The 22,750-nt window shown below is 39.8% G+C and overlaps 1 protein-coding gene and 2 pseudogenes across 1 annotated transcript in view; 1 reads left to right on the forward strand and 2 right to left on the reverse strand.

Moving 5' to 3' along the window:
• The window catches only part of POLE2 (DNA polymerase epsilon 2, accessory subunit), a 37,921-nt gene that overhangs the window by 6,922 nt on the left and 8,249 nt on the right, over positions 1–22,750 (reverse strand). The window contains exons 4-16 of the mRNA XM_064365844.1: positions 17,619–17,696; positions 17,394–17,487; positions 13,579–13,653; positions 11,329–11,412; positions 9,955–10,011; positions 9,162–9,210; positions 8,156–8,228; positions 4,845–5,017; positions 3,905–3,994; positions 3,677–3,731; positions 3,050–3,109; positions 2,885–2,962; positions 376–484 (exon numbers count right to left, since the gene is read on the reverse strand). Coding sequence (XP_064221914.1) covers positions 376–484; positions 2,885–2,962; positions 3,050–3,109; positions 3,677–3,731; positions 3,905–3,994; positions 4,845–5,017; positions 8,156–8,228; positions 9,162–9,210; positions 9,955–10,011; positions 11,329–11,412; positions 13,579–13,653; positions 17,394–17,487; positions 17,619–17,696 — 1,075 coding nt within the window. The remainder of the gene's footprint in view (positions 1–375; positions 485–2,884; positions 2,963–3,049; positions 3,110–3,676; positions 3,732–3,904; positions 3,995–4,844; positions 5,018–8,155; positions 8,229–9,161; positions 9,211–9,954; positions 10,012–11,328; positions 11,413–13,578; positions 13,654–17,393; positions 17,488–17,618; positions 17,697–22,750) is intronic.
• Positions 6,357–21,730, forward strand: LOC135270425 (serine/threonine-protein kinase 16-like; annotated as a pseudogene).
• LOC105714812 (histone deacetylase complex subunit SAP18-like) lies at positions 19,149–20,568 on the reverse strand (annotated as a pseudogene).

The raw sequence follows: 22,750 nt of genomic DNA on the forward strand, positions 1-22,750 counted from the left end.
CTGATATGGACATACTGTATAAAATAATCCGATACTATAACCAGTGAGATAAATAAGAACAGTTTATTAAAGCTATGTATACTAAATATACATATATTTTAAAGTATAATTTAAGAGTTTAAAAGGCAATTTAATGCAAAGCTTGAAAGAAATTCCCTGCTTATTCCTGGCTTTTCTCTGTCCTTTAGGGTATACACTTCAGTAGAAAGCTGAGAACACTGACTTCACTAACAAAAATTACTGACAAAAGTATGTTCAAACTATTTTGAACCATAAATAAATGTCCTAACCCAAGGGCAAATTATTAAGTGGTTTAACAAAATTTTATATAATGCAACGTGTAAGACAGTTTAATAAAAAAGATGTTTCACTTACATGATTAGGAATAGCCAAATTGCTACTAGGAAAACGGACGCAGTTTCTGCACATTTTATTTACTAAGTCTTCACGGAAGACAATAATTTCCTGTGTACAATACTGAATTCTGAAATGAAAACAGTAGTTGAAATTTGACTTCTCCAAAAGCAATGAGATAATTTTAAAGGTATACTCTCTTACAATATAACACCATTCCCACTTCTACTGTTCACCACACAAAACTTCAACCAGGGTCTGTCTATTCACTTAACAGCTATGTACTGAGCTCTTAATACATGCCTACACCATTCTAGGGATTAGCAAACCGAACCAAAAGATCCCAGCCCTCATACAGCTTACATTCTAGCAGTGAATGGGGCTGAGAAAATAAAAAACAAACATAATTATAAAGTATGTTTCAAGATAAGCACATGAGAAAAAGAAAAAGGCTAAAAAGGATACCATATGTGGGAAGAGAGTCTAGAGGGCTGGCATATTAGTCAGATGATCAGAACAGGCAGGGCTTGTAATTTAGTGTGACTTGAGCAGAGGCTTAAAGCGGAAGAGGGACTGAGTCAAGCAGATATCCAGAGGAAGCACACTGTAGGCAAAGGGAACGGATCACAGGCCCTCAGACTGGAGCTCGCCTGGCATCCTTGAGGAACAGAAGGGAGGCTAGTGTGGCTGGAGTAAATGGGGAGGAGAGGGAATCAGAGAGGTAATGAGACCAGATCACACAGGGCCTTGATTACTACTGCAAGGATAGGGCTGTCACTAAATCACATAAGGGGTCCTTTTTTTCTAGGATCATGAAGGTAGACAGGATATGCCTTATGCTTTACAGAATCACTTTAACAATACATTAAGAGTAGACTATGGAGGAGAAGGAGTAGAAGCTGGAGACCAATTAGGAGGCTACTGTAATAATCCAGGCTGAGAAGATGGGGGAACAGGGCTCTTCAACCCCCAGGCCATGGACTGGTACCAGTCCGTAGTCTGTTAGGAACTGGACCACACAGCAAGAGGTGAGCGGCAGGCTGCAAGCAAGCAAAACTTCATCTGTATTTACAGCCGCTCCCCATCAGTTGCATTACCACCTGAGCTCTGCCTCCTGTCAGATCAGTGAAGGCATTAGATTCTCACGAGAGTACAAAACCTGTTGTGAACTGCACATGTGAGTGATCTAGGATGCCCGCTCCTTATAAGAATCTAATGTCTGATGATCTGTCACTGTCACTGTCTCCCATCACCCCCAGATGGGACCATCTAGTTGCAGGAAAACAAACTCAGGGCTCCTACTGATTCTGTATTATGGTAAGTTGTATAATTATTGTAATAATAGAAATAAAGTGCACAATAAGTGTAATATGCTTGAATCATCCCAAAATCACCCCCATCCCCTTGGGGTCTGTGGGAAAACTGTCTCCCATAAAACCAGTCCCTGGTACCAAAAAGGTTGAGGACCACTGTGGTAGAAGGTCATGGAGGTGGAGGTGTAGAGAGGTAGCAGATTCTGGATGTAATCTGAAGTTAACAGGACTTCCTGAAAAACTTTATGTGAGAGAAACCCCAAAGTTTTTGGCCTGAACAACTGGAATAATTATTGTTCAGGTCATGAAGGTGCCATGAACCAAGATGGGGAAGTCTACAGAAGAGGTTAGGGGTACTGGTGGGGAGGAAGATCAGGAGTTCACTTAGGTTAGGGTGGTGATAAGTAGGCAACTAGATACCTGAGTCTGGAGTTTGGAAGGAAGGTTGAGGTGGAAATATAAATGTGAGAGGTATCAATACACAGATGATACTTAAAGCCATAGGACACTAGAGAAGGCCAGCAAAGGAGTGAATGTAGGCAGAAAAGAGAGGCGAACCAAGGCTGACTCTTACAGTATTCCCACAGTAAGAACTTACGATTACAATGAGCAATACCAACAGTAAATAAGTAATCTTTGTATTCTTCCTTTGTAACTTTTCTTAAAGGATGTCTAATAAGAATATCTATTTTTAAATCTCTTTCCATTATTCAAGTTTATGAATTCATTATCAATAAATTAAATATAGTTAAAATATTTTCAAAGTTTTGAAAAACCTACAACAAAATAAATTTTTTTGTATTTATTCTATAACAGTCAAAGTTCAGAGACAGATTTTAGGAATCAAGTTAGTTTTTGTTTGTTTGTTTTGGTTTTTTGAGACAGGGTCTCGCTCTGTCACCCGGGCTGGAATGAAGTAGTGCATTCTCAGCTCACTGCAGCCTCTCCACCTACCAGGATCAAGCAATCCTCTCACCTCGACCTCTTGAGTCGCTGGGACCACAGGTGTGTGTCACCATGGCCAGCTAATTTTTGTATTTTTTGTAGAGACGGGGTTTCACTATGTTGCCCAGGCTGGTCTCAGAACTCCTGAGCTCAAGCGATCTGCCTGCCTCGGCCTCCCAAAGTGCTGGGATTATAGGCATGAGGCACCGCACCTGGCTGAGTTAATTTTTAAATGAAAGGAAAAATGTGTAACACAAAATACTAATTCTTACCTGCAAGGATTAGTAGTAAAAACTGAAAATGGTACCCTTTGTCTGAATTCATTAGTGATGCTTTCAGCAAGTGGTGGCCTAAAAAACCAATTTATGTGATATGGTTTATCTCTTTAAATTTTACAAAATTTTCTATACTGTTGCAAAAATCTGAACAAAACTTACCTTGGTAAGATGGAACCAAATCCAGGATCCTCTGGACCAGGTACAAACACAAAACGACTACTGTAGCAAAATTCAACACAATTCATTTAAAAATATTATTGTAACACTATCCAAGGGCTTAAAAACAAGTTATTCCCTTTGTTTTCACTTTAAAATTTAAAAAGTTTAAATTTCATGCATTATAATAAATGAACTATTAAATCTCCAGACCAACACTGTTTAGTAATATGATGACAGAAAAGTTCTCTATCTGCACTGCCCAATCGAACACTTGAATTGTGGCTAGCATAGCTGATGGACTGAATTTTATATTTTATTTAGCTTTAATTAAACTTTAAAGAGACATGTCGCGAGTGACTATCACATTGAAGAGTGAAGCTCTAGACCCTTGGAGTAATGTCACAAAGAAATTCCAAATTATGGCTGAAATTATCTCTATCTCTTTCAGTACTTTTCATTAAAAATCTCTAGTACCATGTACAATGTGAGGATAACTTTCTCTCTGAGCTCTTTTAATTTTCTCAACTTTATCTTTCTTACTTAGTTTTGTAGTAATTGCTGATAAAACAAAATTCATTTTTTTAAAGCAAAACTGTGAAAAAAATATATAGTGGTAGAGATCATTACCTTTGGTGAATATCTGGGTATTCACATATTATATCTGCCAAAGTTTTTAGGGAATCTAAAATTTTAAAAGGGTATTGAATTAAATTTGCATAGAATGCTATAAAAATTATATTTGATTAGATACAACTCTGTATATGCTGAATGAAATTAAAATATTATGGATAATTTCTTATTACTTTAGTTTATATGACTATAGAAACACTTCTTATTAAATTAGACCCTTAATACCTTTCAAAGCTTGAACTTGATTTTTTCCATATGGTGCAGATGAAAAATTACCACACAGAATGAAACAGGTTGGAGGTGCTGGTGAATAGCCTAAAGAATAAAGTGTAAATGAACAATACTTTTCTAATCTACAAATCAAGTTAAAAACCCCTTAACCATGAATTTTTAATAAAAATTTATTATTTTAATTAAAATAACATTTTAATAACATTAAAATAATACTAATAATAGTACCCATTTATTGAGCACTTACTTTAGGCCAGGCCCTGCACTGGCTTAATTAATCCTCAGAACGTCCATATAATCTGAGACTTGGGTTAAGTAACCTGCCCAAGGTAATAGGCTAGCACTTAAACCCAGGTTTGTTTTTGCTTTTGTTTAATGATGGGGTCTCACTATGTTGGCTCACTGGTCTTGAACTTCAGGACTAATTCTTATTTATCATGACTATAAACACACACACACACACACACACACACACACACATACATACACACACACAGGTTTTTTTCTTAATGTAAAAATTTAAGTCTTTAAAATGAAATCTAATTTAAATTATCTGATTGCTAACCCAGTGTAGTTTTTTTTTAATAGAATACTCAAAAAGATAAATGTAAAAAAGAACTTAGTTTTTTTTTTGTTTTTTTTTTTTTGAGGCGGAGTTTCGCTGTTGTTACCCAGACTGGAGTGCAATGGCGCGATCTCGGCTCACCGCAACCTCCGCCTCCTGGGTTCAAGCAATTCTCCTGCCTCAGCCTCCCGAATAGCTGGGATTACAGGCCTGCACCACCATGCCCAGCTAATTTTTGTATTTTTAGTAGAGACGGGGATTCATCTTGTTGACCAGGATGGTCTCGATCTCTTGACCTAAAAAGAACTTAGTTTTAAGACATGAACCCTCATAAAAGTTCAAGAAAGAAGAAAAAAAAATAAGACCTACCAGAAAACATTATGCGAAGTTTTTCTAGTACTTCCACCTGGTCCAACCAAACATCAGATAAAAACACAAACATAGCATCTTTATTCTCCTCTTCTAGTTGTTTTAGTTTTGCAGATGTCTTCACAGATGTATTAGAAGGCCCTCCAAAAAAATTAATACTTCCATAATATGCCCTAGATAATTATAACATAATTAGCTTCTATATACAACTAGAGATATTTTTCTAATAATTTTATAAATTTAACTTCTTTTATCTAATGAAGTTATTTTCCAGTGTAAATAGGTGAAAATGTACTCTTTGTAACACTTTAAAAGTACAAAGGTTATCTAAATATTCTAAAATAAGAAGCAATACAGAAGCAGTAAATAAAATATTTAATAGGCTATATCTGTTTCTTAAAACTAACTAAAGCAAACATTAAACTATGTTGCTGAAAGTAGGAGAAATGAGTACACCATTTGAACAATATCTAATAGAAACCTCAAAATATGTGTTAACCATCTGCCCAAGCAATTCCACTTCTGGAATGATTAATCCTAAGAAATTAAGGATATACACAGAGACTAACCTATATCCCAGAACTGTGAAAAAATTATTCAACAGTTCCTTCAAAGCTCGGTTTTATTCAAAGCTCACCAAGCAAGGGTCAGTAGGAAAGTGGGTAATATACACACTCCCAGCCTCCACCACTTCTGCCCACTCTACACTGACATCTTGCAGTTCCCTAAATGCAAATACTCCAGAGGCCTCCTCTGAGGATCCCAAAAGAGGTTAGATTTCCCCATTATACACTCTTGTAGGAACCTGCACTTCTCCTTTGCAGATCTTATCAAATTTGTAATCAGGCCAGGCGGGTGGCTCACATCTGTAATCTCAGCACTTCGGGAAAAGCTGAAAAGCTCTTATTTCTTGGTGACATCTTAGCTATCAAAATGTCCTAGTACCACACATTACTGTGTTTGTAGGGACTGCTTGAGGCCAGGAGTTCGAAACCAGCCTCACCAACATGGTAAAATCCACCCCATCTCTATTAACAATATGAAACTTAGCCAGACATTGTGGTGGGCACATATAATCCCAGCTACTTGGGAGGCTGAGGCAGGAGAATCGCTTGAAACTAGGAGACAGAGATTGTAGTGAGCTGAGATTGCACCACTGCGCTCCAGCTTGGGTGACAAAGCAAGATTTCAAAAAAAAAAAAAAAAAAATTTGTAATTGGCCAATTGTAATCGGGTGATTGTTTCATGTCTATCTCCCCCACCTAGTGGCAATACAGTATGTGCTCAAAACTTATTTCCTGAATGTCACAAATCATGCTATAAAACACAAATCATGCTATAAAACTATTTTACAGTAATAGAAAAATATTGATAGCATATTAGATGAAAAACAGATTATAAAGCAAGGTACAGTATGTATCCATTTACAGTGCCAAAAAAGGGACCTGTGCATTCATGCATAAAAAGAAACTCTCCAGATATACATACCTATCTTGTTATAGTTGATTTTTCTTTTTTTTTTGAGATGGAGTCTTGCTCTGTCATCCAGGCTGGAGTACAGTGGTGCAGTGGCACGGTATCAGCTCACTGCAACCTCTATCTCCCAGGTTCAAGCAATTCTCCTGACTCAGACTCCCAAGTAGGTGGGATTATAGGCACATGCTACCATGTCCAGCTAATTTTTGTATTTTTAGTAGAGATGAGGTTTCACCATGTTGGCCAGGCTGGTTTTGAACTCCTGACCTCCATGATACACCTACCTTAGCCTCCCAAGGTGCTGGGATTACAGTCATGAGCCACAGCGCCTGGCCAGTTGATTCTTATTATTAGTGACAGTTATGTTCTATAAAGTCTCCACAAACAATGAATTGGCAAATACTGAACCACTGCTCCTTGGAAAAATCTGTACATATATATAAATATATATGGATTGATTATAGTCTTAAGTCTTAAAACCAATTCATCCTGGTAGATTCTGTTTTAACAAATGAGAAAAGTTGGTTCAGAAATGGTAAGTGACTTGTCTGAGGCTGCTCCAAAAACAGGTGCCTGAGCTGAGATTCAAATGCCCCCTCCCCACTCACAACTTCCCCCAGGGCCAGAGATGCTTGCACTACCCTGCACTGCTCCCTGTAGTCTCTGTCCTCTGGTCATCTCTTAATGAGGCTGAAACAAGAGGGTAGTGCAGCCTTGTTCGCCCTTAGCTGAGAACATGCATGCCAGGCGACTCAAAATTTTTTGCTGTTCTGCTGCACATAAATGACCACTAAAGCATGCCTTTGGGAGATACAAGAAAATTTTAGCACAAATCTGTAAACAATGAGGATCTACTGTATATAGACAGTCATGCACAGATAACAACGTTGCAGCAATGATGGACTGCATATATGACAGTGGTTTCATAGAATGATAATGGAACTGAAATGCTCTTATTGCCTGGTGACATCTTAGCTGTCAAAATGTCCTAGTGTCACACATTACTGTGTTTGTAGAGACACTGGTGTATACAACCTACTGAGCTGCCAGTTGTAGGAAAGTATAGCACATACAATAATGTATAATATGTAACACTTGATAACAATAAATGACTGTTACTAATGTATTTACTGTACTTTTAATCATTATTTTAGAGCGTACTCCTTTTACTTTTTTAAGTTCTATAAAACATCCTCAGACAGGTCCTTCAGGAGGTCCTTCAAGAAGGCATTGTTACTACAGATGGCAGCTCGATGAATTATTGCCCCTGAAGACCTTCCAGTGGATAAGACACGGAGGTGAAAGACAGTGATACGGATGACTGTAACTGTACATAGGCCTAGGTTAATGCTTTGTCTTAGTTTTTATTTATTTATTTATTTTTATTTTTTGTTTGCCATCCAGTAACAACTTTGTCTTAGTTTTTTACAAAAAACATTTTTAAAAAATATAATGATGGAAAAAAGTGGCTGGGCACAGTGGCTCATGCCTGTAATCACAGCATTTTGGGAGGCTAAGGCAGGAGGATTGCTTGAGGCCAGGAGTTCAAGACCAGCCTAAGCAACATAGTGAGACCGCCCCCCCATCCCTACACAAAACATTTTTTTAAATTGTTTAAAAAATGTCCTAGCTACTTGGGAAGCTGAGGCAGGAGGAACACTTATGTCCAGAATTTGATGCTGCAGTGAGCATAACTGCATCACTGCACTCGAGCTCTTTCCACTTTGACACAAAGACTGATACCTTGTAGTAACTGAGATATGATGTACTATCTTACATTCAATCCTGCCAGTATTACCAAATTCTCATAGGGTATAAATCAAACATTTTAATACCTAGTAGTACTAGAGGGCTCAGTGGGTGGAAATCCAAAGGCATTGACATGAAACACTTGATCTTCAAACCAACCTGAAAAAAAGTAACATCACTTTCAATTTTCCAATCCTCTGTGTTTGAAAGGACAAAATTATGTCACACAAAGCAATAATGCCAGGCTAGTCTCATGCCCTGTGAACCAAACAGAGGTTGCCAACCTCAATGAACCACACAACAACTTTAGATCCAAAGAGAGTCTCAACTTACAAAGTTCATTTGATAGAAACAGATTTCAGAACTTTTAACTTTTCAGTTGTGTAGTACATGTTGAAATACAGATTAGGAAATGTTTTATTTTATGGCCCTATATAACTTTATTGAGATACCATTCACATACTATACAATTCACTCTTTAAAAGTATGTAATTCAGGCTGGGCATGGTGGTTCATGCCTGTAATCCTAGCACTTTGGGAGGCCAAGGCGGGTGGATTGCCTGAGTTCAGGAATTTGAAACCAGCCTGGGCAACATGGTAAAATCCTGTCTCTATTAAAATACAAAAAATTAGCCAGGCATAGTGGCACACACCTGTAATCCCAGCTGCTCAAGAGGCTGAGGCACGAGAATCCCTTGAACTCGGGAGGCAGAAGTTATGGTGAGCCAAGATTGCACCACTGCACTCCAGCCTAGGTGACAGAACAAGACTGTCTCCAAAAAACAAAAAAAAGTGTATAATTCGGTGGTTTTTAGTATATTCACAAGTTGTGTAGCCATTACTACTAATTTTAAAACATTGACATCACCCCAAAAAGATTTCTGTTAGCCTATTAACAGTCTAAGAGTTATTTTGTCAAAAATATGCTCTTCATCCTATCAGGGTCCTGACTGATATATATATATACATATAAAAATATGCTCTTCTAATTAATGGTATCCCAAATTATATCATGTTAACACATTTTACCTAGTGCAGACATAGTTTTACTGTAGAATAAGAAGGAGACAGTAACAAAGTATACTCACTTACCTTCTGCTAAGACAAAGCATGCCTCTGTGTATAAACCACTATGGAACTGGTGCACAACAGTTAAGGAAAATAATCCTATGCTTGAGGCAGTAATAAAGTCAACATACATTTTGAGTTCAACAAAACTTCTAAATAATTCAAAGACTTCCCATTTGAAACTGTGACTAGACCACAGCTTAGATAAGAGCTTAAAAAAATTTAGGTTTAAATGTCCCCATGTTTAATTCTTGGTAATAGTGGCATTGTGTATCATTCTTACCATGATATAAACTTTGTTAGTGATTTGTCTAGATTCTCCAAATAAGAGGAAATTAAAGTGGTTCTGCCTCTGTTTAGGATTATATCTCTACATTCCTACACCACCAACATAGAGAAGTTACATTGAGAACCCAAATAGGCTGGGCACGGTGGCTCATGCCTGTAATCCCAGCACTTTGGGAGGCCTAGGTGGGTGAATCACCTGAGGTCGGAAGTTCAAGACCAGCCTGACCAACACTGAGAAACCCTATCTCTACTAAAAATGCAAAATTAGCTGGGCGTGGTGGCACATGCCTATAATCCCAGCTACTTGGGAGGCTGAGGCTGGAGAATCACTTGAACCCAGGAGTTGGAGGTTGCGGTGAGCTGATCACACCATTGCACTCCAGCCTGGGCAACCTGGGCAACAAGAGCAAAACGCTGTCTCAAAAAGAAAAAACAGAGAACCCAATTAAGTAAAGTTTAGAAGGATATATCATCAATTTCCCCAATTCACATAAAGCAGATTTAAAAAATACAGACAAGTGAAGGATATAGCTTTACTAAGGTCTAGTTGTACTGTTCCAGTAGGATCTTCCAGAAAAAATTTTCCCTAAAAAAAAAAAAAAGAAATCCACATTTATGTAACAAAACTATGACAAAAAAAACTAAACTACTGACAAGTTTGACAATGGAATACAGAAGGGAGAAAAGTGGATTTTAAAAATCAGCTATTATTTCTAGTCCAGGCTCTTCAATTTACAAGTCTGGTAACTCCAGACTAAGCACTTAACTGAGACTCCTCACAGGTACAATGGAGAATGACTGTATACATCAAAAAATGGCAAGAGGGACACTCGCTGTCTGCCATAAGGAGGGTCTCCCCAGGTACCTTCTAATATAGCCAACAGCATCTCCAAGTGACCAGGACATAGTCTGCAGCTTGCTTGTTCAGAAACCCTGTACTCTCTGTTTTGTTTTGTTTTTTTCTAAGGTTCAATTCAGGTAGTACCCTCAGTTTATCCAGAGGTCACTGGAGGCCTAATTTCAGGCTATGCAAACTGGGCTCCTGGACAAGACACTCTGTCCTGATGTCTACTCAGGAAACCAAACACAGACAAAAAAGACACTTGGTAATTAAGGCAAGTTTTTTTTTTTTTTTGACTATTACGAAAAAAGTTTATTTAACAAAAAAAGTCTAATATAAAAACATAGGGCTAAGCATGGTAGCTCACGCCTGTAACCTGAACACTTTGGGAGGCTGAGGTGGGTGGATCACAAGGTCAAGAGATTGAGACCATCCTGGCCAACATGGTGAAATCCTGTCTCTACTAAACATACAAAAATTAGCTGGGCATGGTGGCACTCGCCTGTAATCCTAGCTACTCAGGAGGCTGAGGCAGGAGAATTGCTTGAACCCGGGAGGTGGAGGTTGCAGTGAGCTGAGATTGCGCCATTGCACTCCAGCCTGGTTATAGTAAAACAGGCATTATGGAGAGAGGACATGGTTTCTCTGCTGAACAGCCATCATTTATACTCATTCCAAGCCTTCTTTTATTTTATTTTATTTTTTTTAGTTTTATTTATTTATTTTTTTTAAAGACAGGGTTTCTCCATGTTGGTTAGGTTAGTCTCGAACTCCCGACCTCAGGTGATCCGCCTGCCTCGGCCTCCCAAAGTGCTGGGATTACAGGCACGAGCCACCATGCCCAGCCTCATTCCAAGGCTTCTAACATGATGATACTATTTCCTCATATTACCACCATTCCAATATTCTGCTGGTGAGGCAGTTTTCTTTATTGAATATTCTGCTGGTGAGGCAAGTTTTCTTTATTGAGTACATTCCTGTACCTGCTACAAAAATGTTCTATGTAACCGACATTTCATCAATCCAAGGCCAAAAATAAAAGTTTGATGCTTATTAAGTTACCTCTTTTAACTGGGTTATCATTCCAAGAACAATCACATCTCCGATTTTGGTTGTACTACCCAATAAGGTTTCTATTGTTTTAAGCTAAAATAAAACAAAATAAATTTAAAGATTGTCAATAACTAAACTTTTAATGAATAAGTAAATCTGGGGTACATATTTTAGCATTTATAGCTACTTTACAGTAGAAAATCAAATAAAATGGAAATGAAGTTGTAAAATTAAACTTAGGGTGTTTAATTTTGTCCTACAAAAAAAGCTGTAAGATCATGTGTATGATGGCCTCGAAGAATCATGCCTAAAGAAGCACCACATCAACTCAGGCTCTTACCAGTAACTGAGTCCGCACCATATCATTATGAATAATGATAAGTACATTTATTTTTAAATATAAAAAAAGAATATCAATTTTATTTTATTTGATAAGTACCTCTTGCAAATTAGCAAGCTATTTAAAAATATATATTCTAATTTTACTATTTTAAAAGGCTCTCATTATTATTTACATTCTCAATCTGATCATTATTTTTTTTAATCAGAAAGTTAAAGGTACTAAAAATTGGGACACCATTTAAAAAAATCCTTTCCATCAGGCTGGGCACGATGGCTCACGCCTGTAATCCCAGCACTTTGGGAGGCTGAGGCAGGTGAATCATGAGGTCAAGAGTTCAAGACCAGCCTGGTCAACATGGTGAAACCCCATCTCTACTAAAAATACAAAAAGTTAGCCAGGAGTGGTGGCACGTGCCTGTAATACCAGCTACTCGGGAGGCTGAGGCAGGAGAATTGCTTGAATCCAGGAGGCGAATGTTGCAGTGAGTGGAGATTGCGCCACTGCACTCCATCCTAGGCGAAAGAGCAAGCCTCTGTCTCAAAAAAGAAAATCCTTTCCATCTTTTTCTATATGTAATCCTAATATATGTAAATACATACATATATAATTTATAACACACACCTATACAGTTTATTTAAAAAGATGAAATCATAGTATATGTACTATTCTGCAACTTAACTTTTTGAAGTTAATATTATCTTAGACATTTTTCCATTTTTCTACATAAAATTATATTTCCTTCTGTTTAAAGAATAGCAATATCTATATTATATATATGACCATTTATTTCACCAAACTCCTATTAAAGGACATTTAAGTTGTTCCCAGTTTTCTACTAATAAAAACAATGTTTAATATTTCTGTGCACCTTTCTTGGCCCACTACACAGAAACTTATTTTTTTTGAGATGGGGTTTCACATTGCCCAGGCTGGAGTGCAGTGGCACTATCATAGCTCACTGCAGCCTTAAACTAGGCTCAAGTAATCTTTCCACCTCAGCCCAAGTCACTAGGATTACAGGCACTAGCCAATGCATCCAGCTACAGATATAACTGTTGAATAAAGTTCTACACATTCTAGAAACACGATTGCTAGATAAAAGGATAATTTTTCATTTTTATAGAAATTACCAACTGGAGCTTCTTTTATCTTTACGTTTTATTTTTATGTTTTCTTATTATGAATAATTAATATTTACAATAGAAAAAAATTTAAAATATGGACAAGGAAGAAATAAAAATGTACATAATACCATCATTCTGTAATAATCACATTAATATTTAATAATGGAGTTACTATTAAAAAATATGAACCTAGGGCTGGGCGCAGTGGCTAATACCTATAACCCCAGCACTTTGGGAGGCTGAGGTGGGTGGATCACTTGAGGTCAGGAGTTTGAGACTCACCTGGCCAACATGGCTAAACCCCATCTCTACTAAAAATACAAAAACATTAGCCAGGCATGGGCACCTGTAATCCCACCACTCGGCAGGGTGAGGCAGAAGAATCACTTGAACCCGGGAGGTAGAGGTTGCAGTGAGCCAAGATAGTGCCACTGCACTCTAGCCTGGGTGACAAGAGTGAAACTCCATCTTTAAAAAAAAAAAGTTATCAGAAAGCCAGTGTAGTATCCAAATGGACAAGGAAGACTAGGAATCTGTCTTGGAGGCCAGAGAGTATCTGGGCCCACCATTGTATCAGAGTCTTTTCAAAGGAAGCAGTAGCTTCTGTTAGAGATTTGAGGGACACAGGACTCTAGGAATGGACTGTATCAATAGTGGGCATGCAGCCAGTCCAAGTTAGCTAAACAGTTACCAGTAGTTTATTTTCATTTAAAATTCAATGAATTAGAATTAAGCAACAAATATTAAACTTACACACTTATACCCCATACATAACTAGGATAATGTTCTAACCTGGAATTTGCTTCCGCTTTCATCAGGGTTAGAACCTATCACTGGAGGAGTAAATAATTCATGCCTGTGGGTCCTCTATAAAAAAGAAAGATTCACATGAATTCCTTAAACAGACATTTAAAACTAAGATTCACTAAAATAGTACCCTGATGAAAAACTGTCCTTAAACTAATGTCACTATTACCTAGTCTCAACAAATTTGAAAACCCATATAATTTAATATGCAAATATCTAGTAATATAATTTCTAAAATTTGAAAAAAAAGTAAAAATTTTAAAGGTCTACTGAGTGCATGGCTGCAGCACACTGTGGGCTGAGGATATGAAGACCAACCAGGTGTCACCCTCAGAGCACTGGGGCTAGTGAAAGAGAAGTGCCACCACACAACAAACTACATGAGGGCTTACTGTACCCCAGGCCAAAGGGGCCATTGAACAACAGCCCAAATGATAAATAAGGTTTGGGTAGTAAGAAACAAAAGGAAGCTGAGATAAGACATTTCAGGCAGAGAAATTATAAGAGTTAAAGAGTACTTAGGAAGCTATGCAAAGTTTAGTACAGTTGAATCGGGTGCACAAGGCCAGAGATTAGTAAGAACGTGAGACAAGGCCAGAGATTATTAAGATCCATGTGGGGAAACTTCCTTCCCCGACTCTCAGTCCATATAGTTTAGGTAGGATTGATGCTCCTTCTCCCTTCTATAGATAGGAATTCAAGGTCTAGAAAATCAAAGTACTCCATCCTTTTGGCCAGTGACTGGCTCAAGGATGAGCAGGTGCTTCAAGCTAGGCTCAAAAGAGACAGATTCAAGACTTTTGCTAGAAATATTAGAAAAAGAACTCTCTTTCCAAGATTTGCTAAGGCTACTGGTAGAGACCTTTGTCACTTTACAGGGAGAACCTATTTGAAAGTAAAATCAATTTTTAAAAAGAACTGGGACATGGAAAGAGGCAAATGACTCCTGACATTGTGTGAGCACCTGGATCCAGCCAGGCTTGAAACTGATGGACTTCTAGACTTCATAATACAAGCTAAGCCAATATATTCCTTTTTCAGTTTTAGCAATTTGAGTTTCTGTAACCTCCAACTCAAAAAGCCCTGACAATACAAACTTTGTATGCCCAGCCAAGAAGTTTATCTTATAGACAATGAGAAACAAAGATTTTGAAGTAGGATAATGATAAAAATCAGATTTGTTTTCAAAATAATTGCAATGAAAATATGAATGGACTGAACTTCAACATGTTTGTTTCACAGATGAATAAATGAGGCTCAGAAGGGATAAGTGGCACACCCACAATAATAGAGTAGACTTCAAAACATATTTAAGAAAAAAGAAATGTGGTGTTTACTGAGCATCATCTCTGTATAAAGGATAGTGCCAAATGTGGCAGAGGAGATAAACAAGGAATCCGCAGTCTGATCACAAAGATAAGCACCTCAAATACAAGGCAGGGCCAAGTCTAGTCAGTGACAGAAAACTACTCAGTTCAAGCAGAAGGAGACTGCATCCAGCCGGGCATGGTGGCACATGCCTGTAATCCTAGCACTCTGGGAGGCTGAGGCAGGCAGATCACTTGAGGTCACTTGAGGTCAGGAGTTCGAGACCAGCCTGGCCAACATGGTGAAACCCCATCTCTACTAAAATGAAAAAATTAGCTGGGTGTAGTGGTACACACCTATAATCCCAGGAGATCGCATCCAACTGGAGATCAAGAAGGGCTCCAGAAAGGAGGAATCTGAGAAGGACTGTCCAAAATTAGGAAGGTTTCAACAGTGGAGATAAGAGGGAAGAGCAGTCAACAGGATAAACAAAGTCCCAGAAGAAGTGAAAGAAACAATAATTCCATACTTCAGTTTTGGCTCCAGCACAGAGTATGACTAGAGGAAAAGTAGAGATTAGGCCAATTATGTGTGAGAGAAGATCTTAAATATTAAGGAATCTGTGTTTAATTCACTAGGCAGTGAATTTCTTTGAAAGACTTCTATGCAAAACCCATGAGGTGGTCAGAGCTACACTTCGGGCAGATTAATCTGGCAACACTATGTCAGCAATGCAAGCAGCAGAGGATGCTGGTTCCTCAAGGATCTTTCTCTTCAACCTTTATTTAACCTACTGCTGACCATCTGCTCCTCCTTGAAGCCTTCTTGTGCTTCTGCCACATAACATCATCCTTGCCTGTCCCCCAAGTTCTGTCCTTTCCCCGCTTCTCTCTCTCTTTTTTTTTAGATATAGTTTCGCTCTTGTTGCCCAGGCTGGAGTGCAATGGCACGATCAACCTCCGCCTCCCAGATAGAAGCGATTCTCCCGTCTCAGCCTCCCAAGTAGCTCGGATTACAGGCATACGCCACCATGCCCGGCTAATTTGTTTGTATTTAGTAGAGATAGGGTTTCACCATCTTAGTCAGGCTGGTCACAAACTCCTGACCTCAGGTGATCCACCCGCCTCAGCCTACCAAAGTAGTGGGATTACAGGCATGAACCACCACGCCCGGCCTTCCTCTTCTCTTTCTGTCACTTCTCTTTCTCCCAGAGTCTCATCCTTGCAGTTCCATTTTTCACTCTATGCAGATGCTCCCAAATCTCTCTCTTGCTTAGCTCCAGATGTACACTTCACTTGATACTTCCCTGGCAATCTTAACTCACATGCTTAAAACAGAACCTGCCATCACCTTCTACAAACATTCTCTTTTTCTCATGTAATAAATTAATCTATATTCTACTCTCTGACTCCAGGTCTTACTCATCTCTGCTTCTCCACCCGGTCCCTTCTCCTTCACATCCAGACAGTCATCATGTTCTTACAGTTTCTGCTGCTTGAGCATGATGCCCTCATTCTATGCCACTTGCCACTTCCTTCATCCAGGCTATCATTTATGTCAAGACTAATACCACAGACTCCTAGAAGGCTTCTTTCACACTCTAAGTCATCCCCATATCTACTGGTGGAGGAAGCACTCAAAAAACCTGGCTGTGATTGAGTTTCTCTGGTATTCCAAAGCACCTTGCACAAAGAGAACAGTCCCAGCTCCCAAGCGTGGCATCCAAAATACTCCTACAATTTGGCTCCCACTTGCCTTTCCAAATGCTACAACTGATTTTTTCATCATGTCCTGCACAGAGTCCATTTTTTCCTTTTGCTGTGCCTTTGTTCACAGTTACCACCACTTTTTCCCCATTTCTACATAATTAAGGCAATCTAGATCCATGCCAAATGCCATCATTTCCTTGAAGCTTTCTCTGATTTTTCTATTGAAAACATTGTATCTTTTTTACAGCACATATAAAATTCTACTTTATAAATTTGTACAAATGTCTATAACTTCATAGATGTAAGCTACTTGAAGGCAGTAAAGTATAGTAGGCAATGGCTGGACTTTAGAGTCAGGCTGTATTGAAATCCTATCTTTACTTACTACATGTGATCTTAGGGCAAGTTACTAAACTTCTTTAAGCCTCAGTTTCCTCATCTGTAAAATGGGGATAATAATAGCATTTACACACATATTAGTATTTTGATGATTAAATGAGGTAAATAATGTTTGTAAAGTGCTAAACACAGTGTTTGTCATATCATGTATTAAATGGTAACTACTCTTTTTACTATCATTGTTGTAAAGGGGAAAATAGCTTTTTCATCTCTGTGTCTTCTACATGGTCTCAGTCACAGAAATCTCCATAACAGTCTATTGAATGACCAACTTTGGACCACAAAATTCCATTTTAAATATCCCAGAGATTTCCCTAAACTGAAACAGTCTCTTTTTCTCTCAATTTACCTAGTATCCTCCCCTCTGTCCCCTACCAAACTTACCTGGTGTAAAATGGTATATCGCTCACGAAACAGCTCTGCTTTATCTCTTGCTGTTCCAAATAAATTTGGTGCAGGGTGGTTGGTCATTAACAGACTAGAAAAAAAGAATGCCTATTTTTGACTATCATAATTCACAAAGGTGAGCCAAAAGTATAACAAGAGACTATACCTTCTGAAAAAAAGTACATTTGAAATTAATTTAAAATCAGTGGATGATATACTTACGGAAGAAATTTTTTTCTTTCTGAATTGTACACAAAGCGTGGAATATCAAATGCTCCTATGATATTGAAAACGTGTTCTCTGAAAAACATCCCACAAAACACAGACCTGATTTACTAAAACCTAAGTACTCTAGGTGAACATAATAACTTGCATTATAATTCTTTGTAATAACACACTTTTCACATTTTCTCAGGCCAGGCACACAATTTCTTATAGTGTCAAAAATACTATGGAAGTAAAATGTTTTGCTTGTGCATTTTCGTTTCAAGGGACAAGAAAACACTGCCAGCACTCACAAGAAAAAAAAATTGGCCGGGCACAGTGGCTCACACCGGTAATATCAGCACTTTGGGAGGCCGAGGTGGGTGGATCACTTGATATCAGGAGTTCAAGAACAGCCTGGCCAACATTGTGAAACCATGTCTCTACTAAAAATACAAAAAATTAGCCAAGCATTGTGGCAGGTGCCTGTAATTCCAGCTACTTGGGAGACTGAGGCAGGAGAATCGCTCGAATGCAGGAGGTGGAGGTTGCAGTGAGCTGAGATCGTGCCATTGCACTCCAGCCTGGGCAACAAGAGTGAAACTCTGTCACATACATACATACATATATATATATACATACATATATACATACATACATACATAGTCAAGTTAACTTCCAGTTAAGAATTTCATCTGTTGAAAAAAAAACAATTATATACACAATAGTCACATCTTAAGGAAATCTCTCCCTACATGTACTCTTATGAGCTACAGTATTATTAAAGGATATGATTAACTTCTAACAATTCTTATTTTTTTGTTTTTGTTTTTGTTTTGTTTTGTTTTGTTTTTTGAGACAGAGTCTCGCTCTGTCACCCAGGCTGGGGTGCAGTGGAGTGATCTGAGCTCACTGCAACCTCTGCCTCCCAGGCTCAAGCGATTCTCCCGCCTCCTGCCTCAGCCTCTCCAGTAGCTGAGATTACAGGCTTGTGCCACCACGCCCAGCTAATTTTTGTATTTTTACTAGAGACAAGGTTTCGCCATATTGGCCAGGCTGGTCTCAAACTCCTGACCTCAAGTGATCTGCCCGCCTCAGCCTCCCAAAGTGCTGGGATTACAGGCATGAGACACCATGCCCAGCCCCAATAATTTTTAACATCTAAAATGTTATGCAAAAATGTCCCAGGAAAAGTTACACAACTGAAAAAGAACTCCCCCAATTCTGGCCATATCTTTCAGACTTATATAGTATATATAATGTTAGAGATGGAAAACTAACAAAATTATTTAATTTCATACACTTTTAATAACAGAACAATGTTTAAAAGAAGTTAAAATTTTCCACAGCACTATTGTATAAATTCCCAGCCTAAAAAGATCTTTCCTAAAATTATATGTTTATCTCCCAAATTGATAATGATCAAAAAAGGTTCATGTTACCCTGGAGGTAACAACAAGTATACAGTAGCTGAGAATCAGTGAACTTGAGGAAAACCTAGACTCCAGACACAGCTCCACTATTTTCTGGTGGATCAGTCTGAGTAAGTTATTTTTTTATTTTATTTTTTTCAGGGGAGGAAAAGTTTATTTTACACAACTGACCGAAAAATAAATTCAAGAAATAGTAAATAGAATTTAATATGGTCTCACGCGCCCTGAAGGAGGGGGTGCCCGATTTGGAGGGGTAATTGCTATGTCCAAGTAATCTCCTATCTGGAACTTCTGCGACTGCAGCGTCATGGAATCATCAGTCCCCTTTCTGCCAGACATGGTGCTGCCAATCTCCTTAACTTAATAGCCAGGTCTTTTAACATCTATAAAAACGATTGCAAAATTGAAGTGAGTGCCCTTCTTTCTAGCTTCTGGGTAGACTTCTTTTACTAAGCTTGTCAGTTCTTTCAAGGTTGCATCCATCCAAGTGTAGATCTGCAACTCGCTGGACGGTACGTTTCCCCGGGAGAACTCGTCCATTCGGTGGTGGCGGCCGTTATTGGTGGTGAAGACCCGCAGCAGCAGCGGGCATGTCTTCTCGCGGTCGATTGGCTTCTCTGGCTCCTTCTTAATTTCCTCCTGGGTAACGCGCGATTCCACCGCCATCTTCCTCCTATGGCCCGCAAGACGCTCGCCCTGACCTCCGACCCCTGCAGCGGGCATGAACACGCAGTCTCTCGCCAGGAGAAGCTCCACCCTGAGTAAGTTATTGACCTTATCATGCCATCTCTTCATCTTTGAGAACAAAAGCCTCTCTTGTGGTATGATATAATGACTCTGACAACTGAAGGTGCAAAAATCCTTTACTGTTCAGTCCCCACTAGACTTCCATGTAGGCTGGCTGTAACATATAAACAGCCTAACAGAAATAGCCGAGCCAGGTCAGTGAGGAGTGCAGGATGGCCGACCCCAGGCACTGTGTGCCGAGGCCAGGGATGAGCCTAAGCCTCACACCTCCTCTGAAACTACCCTGTGCCCTGCTTTTGAGGTGGGTGTGGGAGCAGGGGCTGCTCAAAGATGGGCTGGGGCTGGAGGAAGCAGTCTGGTGGTGGTTGTGTGTCCTAAGGCTTTAAGGCACCTGACCCCACCCTTGTTGGAACTGGTGTCACCAGGACCTGTTTAGGGGAGAATCATGATCCTTGGGTACTCAGTGCATTGCCTGGAAGAGCCCACTCACCCTGGACAAGCCCTTTGGCAGCCTCAAACAGTCCTTGAAGAGAATGACTGAGACATCATGGGTCACACACTGTGTGCCTGCTCTTAGGGAACTATGATCATTGACAATAGCTATATCTTCATCTAGAAACTGGGGGAGGGTGGGTTCAGCTATGTGGACCTAGTGGCGGGGTTACAGGATGGACATTTCTATGCCCTGAAGTGAATCCTGTGTCATGAGCAGCAGGACCGGAGGAGGCCCAGGCAAGAAGCAAACATGCATCGCCTCTTCAATCACCCCAACCTCCTTTACCTCATGGCTTACTGTCTGAGGGAGCAGGGTGCTAGGAATGAGGCCTGGCTGCTGCTTCTGCTCTGTAAGAGAGGTACACTGTGGAATGGATAGAAAGGCCAAAGGACGATGGCAACTTCCTGACTTAGGATCAAATCCTTCAGCTGCTGCTGGGTAGCTACAGAGGCCTTCAGGCCATTCATGCCAAGGGTGAGGCCCACGGGGACCTGAAGCCCACCAATATCTTGCTTGGAGATGAGGGGCAGCCAGTTTTAATAGACTTGGATGCCATGAATCAAGCATGCATCATGTGAAGGGCTCCCAAGAGGCCCTGACCCTGCAGGACTAAGTGACCCAGCAGTGCACCATCTCCTATTGAGCCCTAGAGCTCTTCCCTGTGCAGTCACTGTGTCATTGATGAATAGACTGATGTCTGGTCCCTGGGCTGTGTAATATATGCCATGATGTTTGGGGAAGACCCTTATGAAATAGTGTTCAGGAAACGTGACAGTGTGGCCCTTACTGTGCCAAATCAACTCAGCATCCCACAAAGCCCCATGCATTCTTCAGGAACATGGCAGCTCCTGGCCTCAATGATGACTGTGGACCTGCAGCAGCACCCTCACAATACTTGCATTCTCGGTCAGCTGGAGGTACTGCAGCCTGCAGCTTCTGGCCAGCACACTACCCAAATCCGAACAAAGCAGTGGCCATGTTGAGAAGGTATCCCCTTGTGCCTTAGAAAGAGGCTCCTATCCCTCACTGGAATCTCTATCCTCCCTCCCTCTTTCTTTCTTTCCTTTCCTTTCTTCCTTTCCTTCCTTCCCTCTTTTCCTTCCTTTCTTTCATTTCCTTCCTTTTCTTTCCTTCTTTCTTTTTTGAGAAACAAGTCTCACTCTGTCATCCAGGCAGGAGTAGAGTGGCACAATTTTGGCTCACTGCAACCTCCGCCTCCCAGGTTCAAATGATTCTCCTGCCTCAGCTTCCCAAATAGCTGGGATGACAGGCATGCACCACCATTCCCAGCTAATTTTTGTAATTTTTAGTAGAGACAGGGTTTCACTATATGTTGGCCAGGCTGGTCTCAAACTCCTAACCTCAGGTGATCTGCCCACCTCAGCCTCCCAAAGTGTTGGGATTACAGGCGTGAGCCACTGCGCCCAGCCTGCTCTTCTGCTTTCTTACCCTCAAGAGCAACACCTGGGCAAGGGGCTTTACTGAGTGGGGTTGGGGGAGGGGGTGGGAAAAGGAAAACTGATGGGCTATGGTACATGGCTCTGTGCAGGATTGTTGAGCTCATATTATGTTCTGCCTCCAAATCTGGGAGCAAGAGAATGTATAAACAGAAGAATAAAGTGAATGCAGATTGGTGGGCGGGGGGGTAAGTAAATAAGTAACAGGTAAACAACAAGTAATGTCTATTTTAGGATAACAATCCTTAAACTTTAGTACAATCATTTTGATTTTCTACTGATGGCTTTAGGAACATTCATTACACTCTAATATTTTATTTTATTTTTATTTGAGACAGGGTCTCACTCTGTTGCCCAGACTAGAGTGCAGTGGTGTGATTCTCAGTTCACTGCAACCTCTGCCTCCCAGGCTCAAGTGATTCTCCCGTGCCAGCCTCCTGAGTAGCTGGGATTACAGGTATGCACCACTGTCGCCCGGCTAATTTTTCTATTTTTAGTAGAGACAGGGTTTCACCATGTTGACCAGGCTGGTCTTCAACTCCTGACCTCAAGTGATCCACCTATCTTGGCCACCTAAAGTGCTGGGATTACAGGTGTGAGCCACCATGCCTGGTCACACTACAGTATTTTAAATGAGTTTGCAAGGATAAAATTAAAAATCCTCAATTTCTGTATTTTTTTTAGCAGTTATAAGTTCTGACAGGGAGAAGATTACAACTTCTGACTAAAATAAAGGTAATGACTCCTTGCAATCATCTACATTGCCCCAAATAGGAAAGAAGTAGCAGTGATAAAACTGTCTCTCCACCCATTTTCCCCAGTGTTTTCCTTCCAGTTAAATGCCATGAATTTGGATGGAAGTATCATATCAAGAAGAAAGAGGGATATTCAGAGAAATAAAACCCAGAAGAATTACTGCCATATAAATTCTTAAACCTAAAAACATGAGAGTGGAATCATAAAACTGAGGTCCTATCCTTATTTGCTATTCACCATGTGACCAAGTAAAGTCGCTGA

Source organism: Aotus nancymaae, unplaced genomic scaffold (assembly GCF_030222135.1).
Source record: "Aotus nancymaae isolate 86718 unplaced genomic scaffold, 86718_ANA_hifiasm-v0.15.2.pri h1tg000062l, whole genome shotgun sequence".
Lineage (NCBI taxonomy): Eukaryota > Metazoa > Chordata > Mammalia > Primates > Aotidae > Aotus > Aotus nancymaae.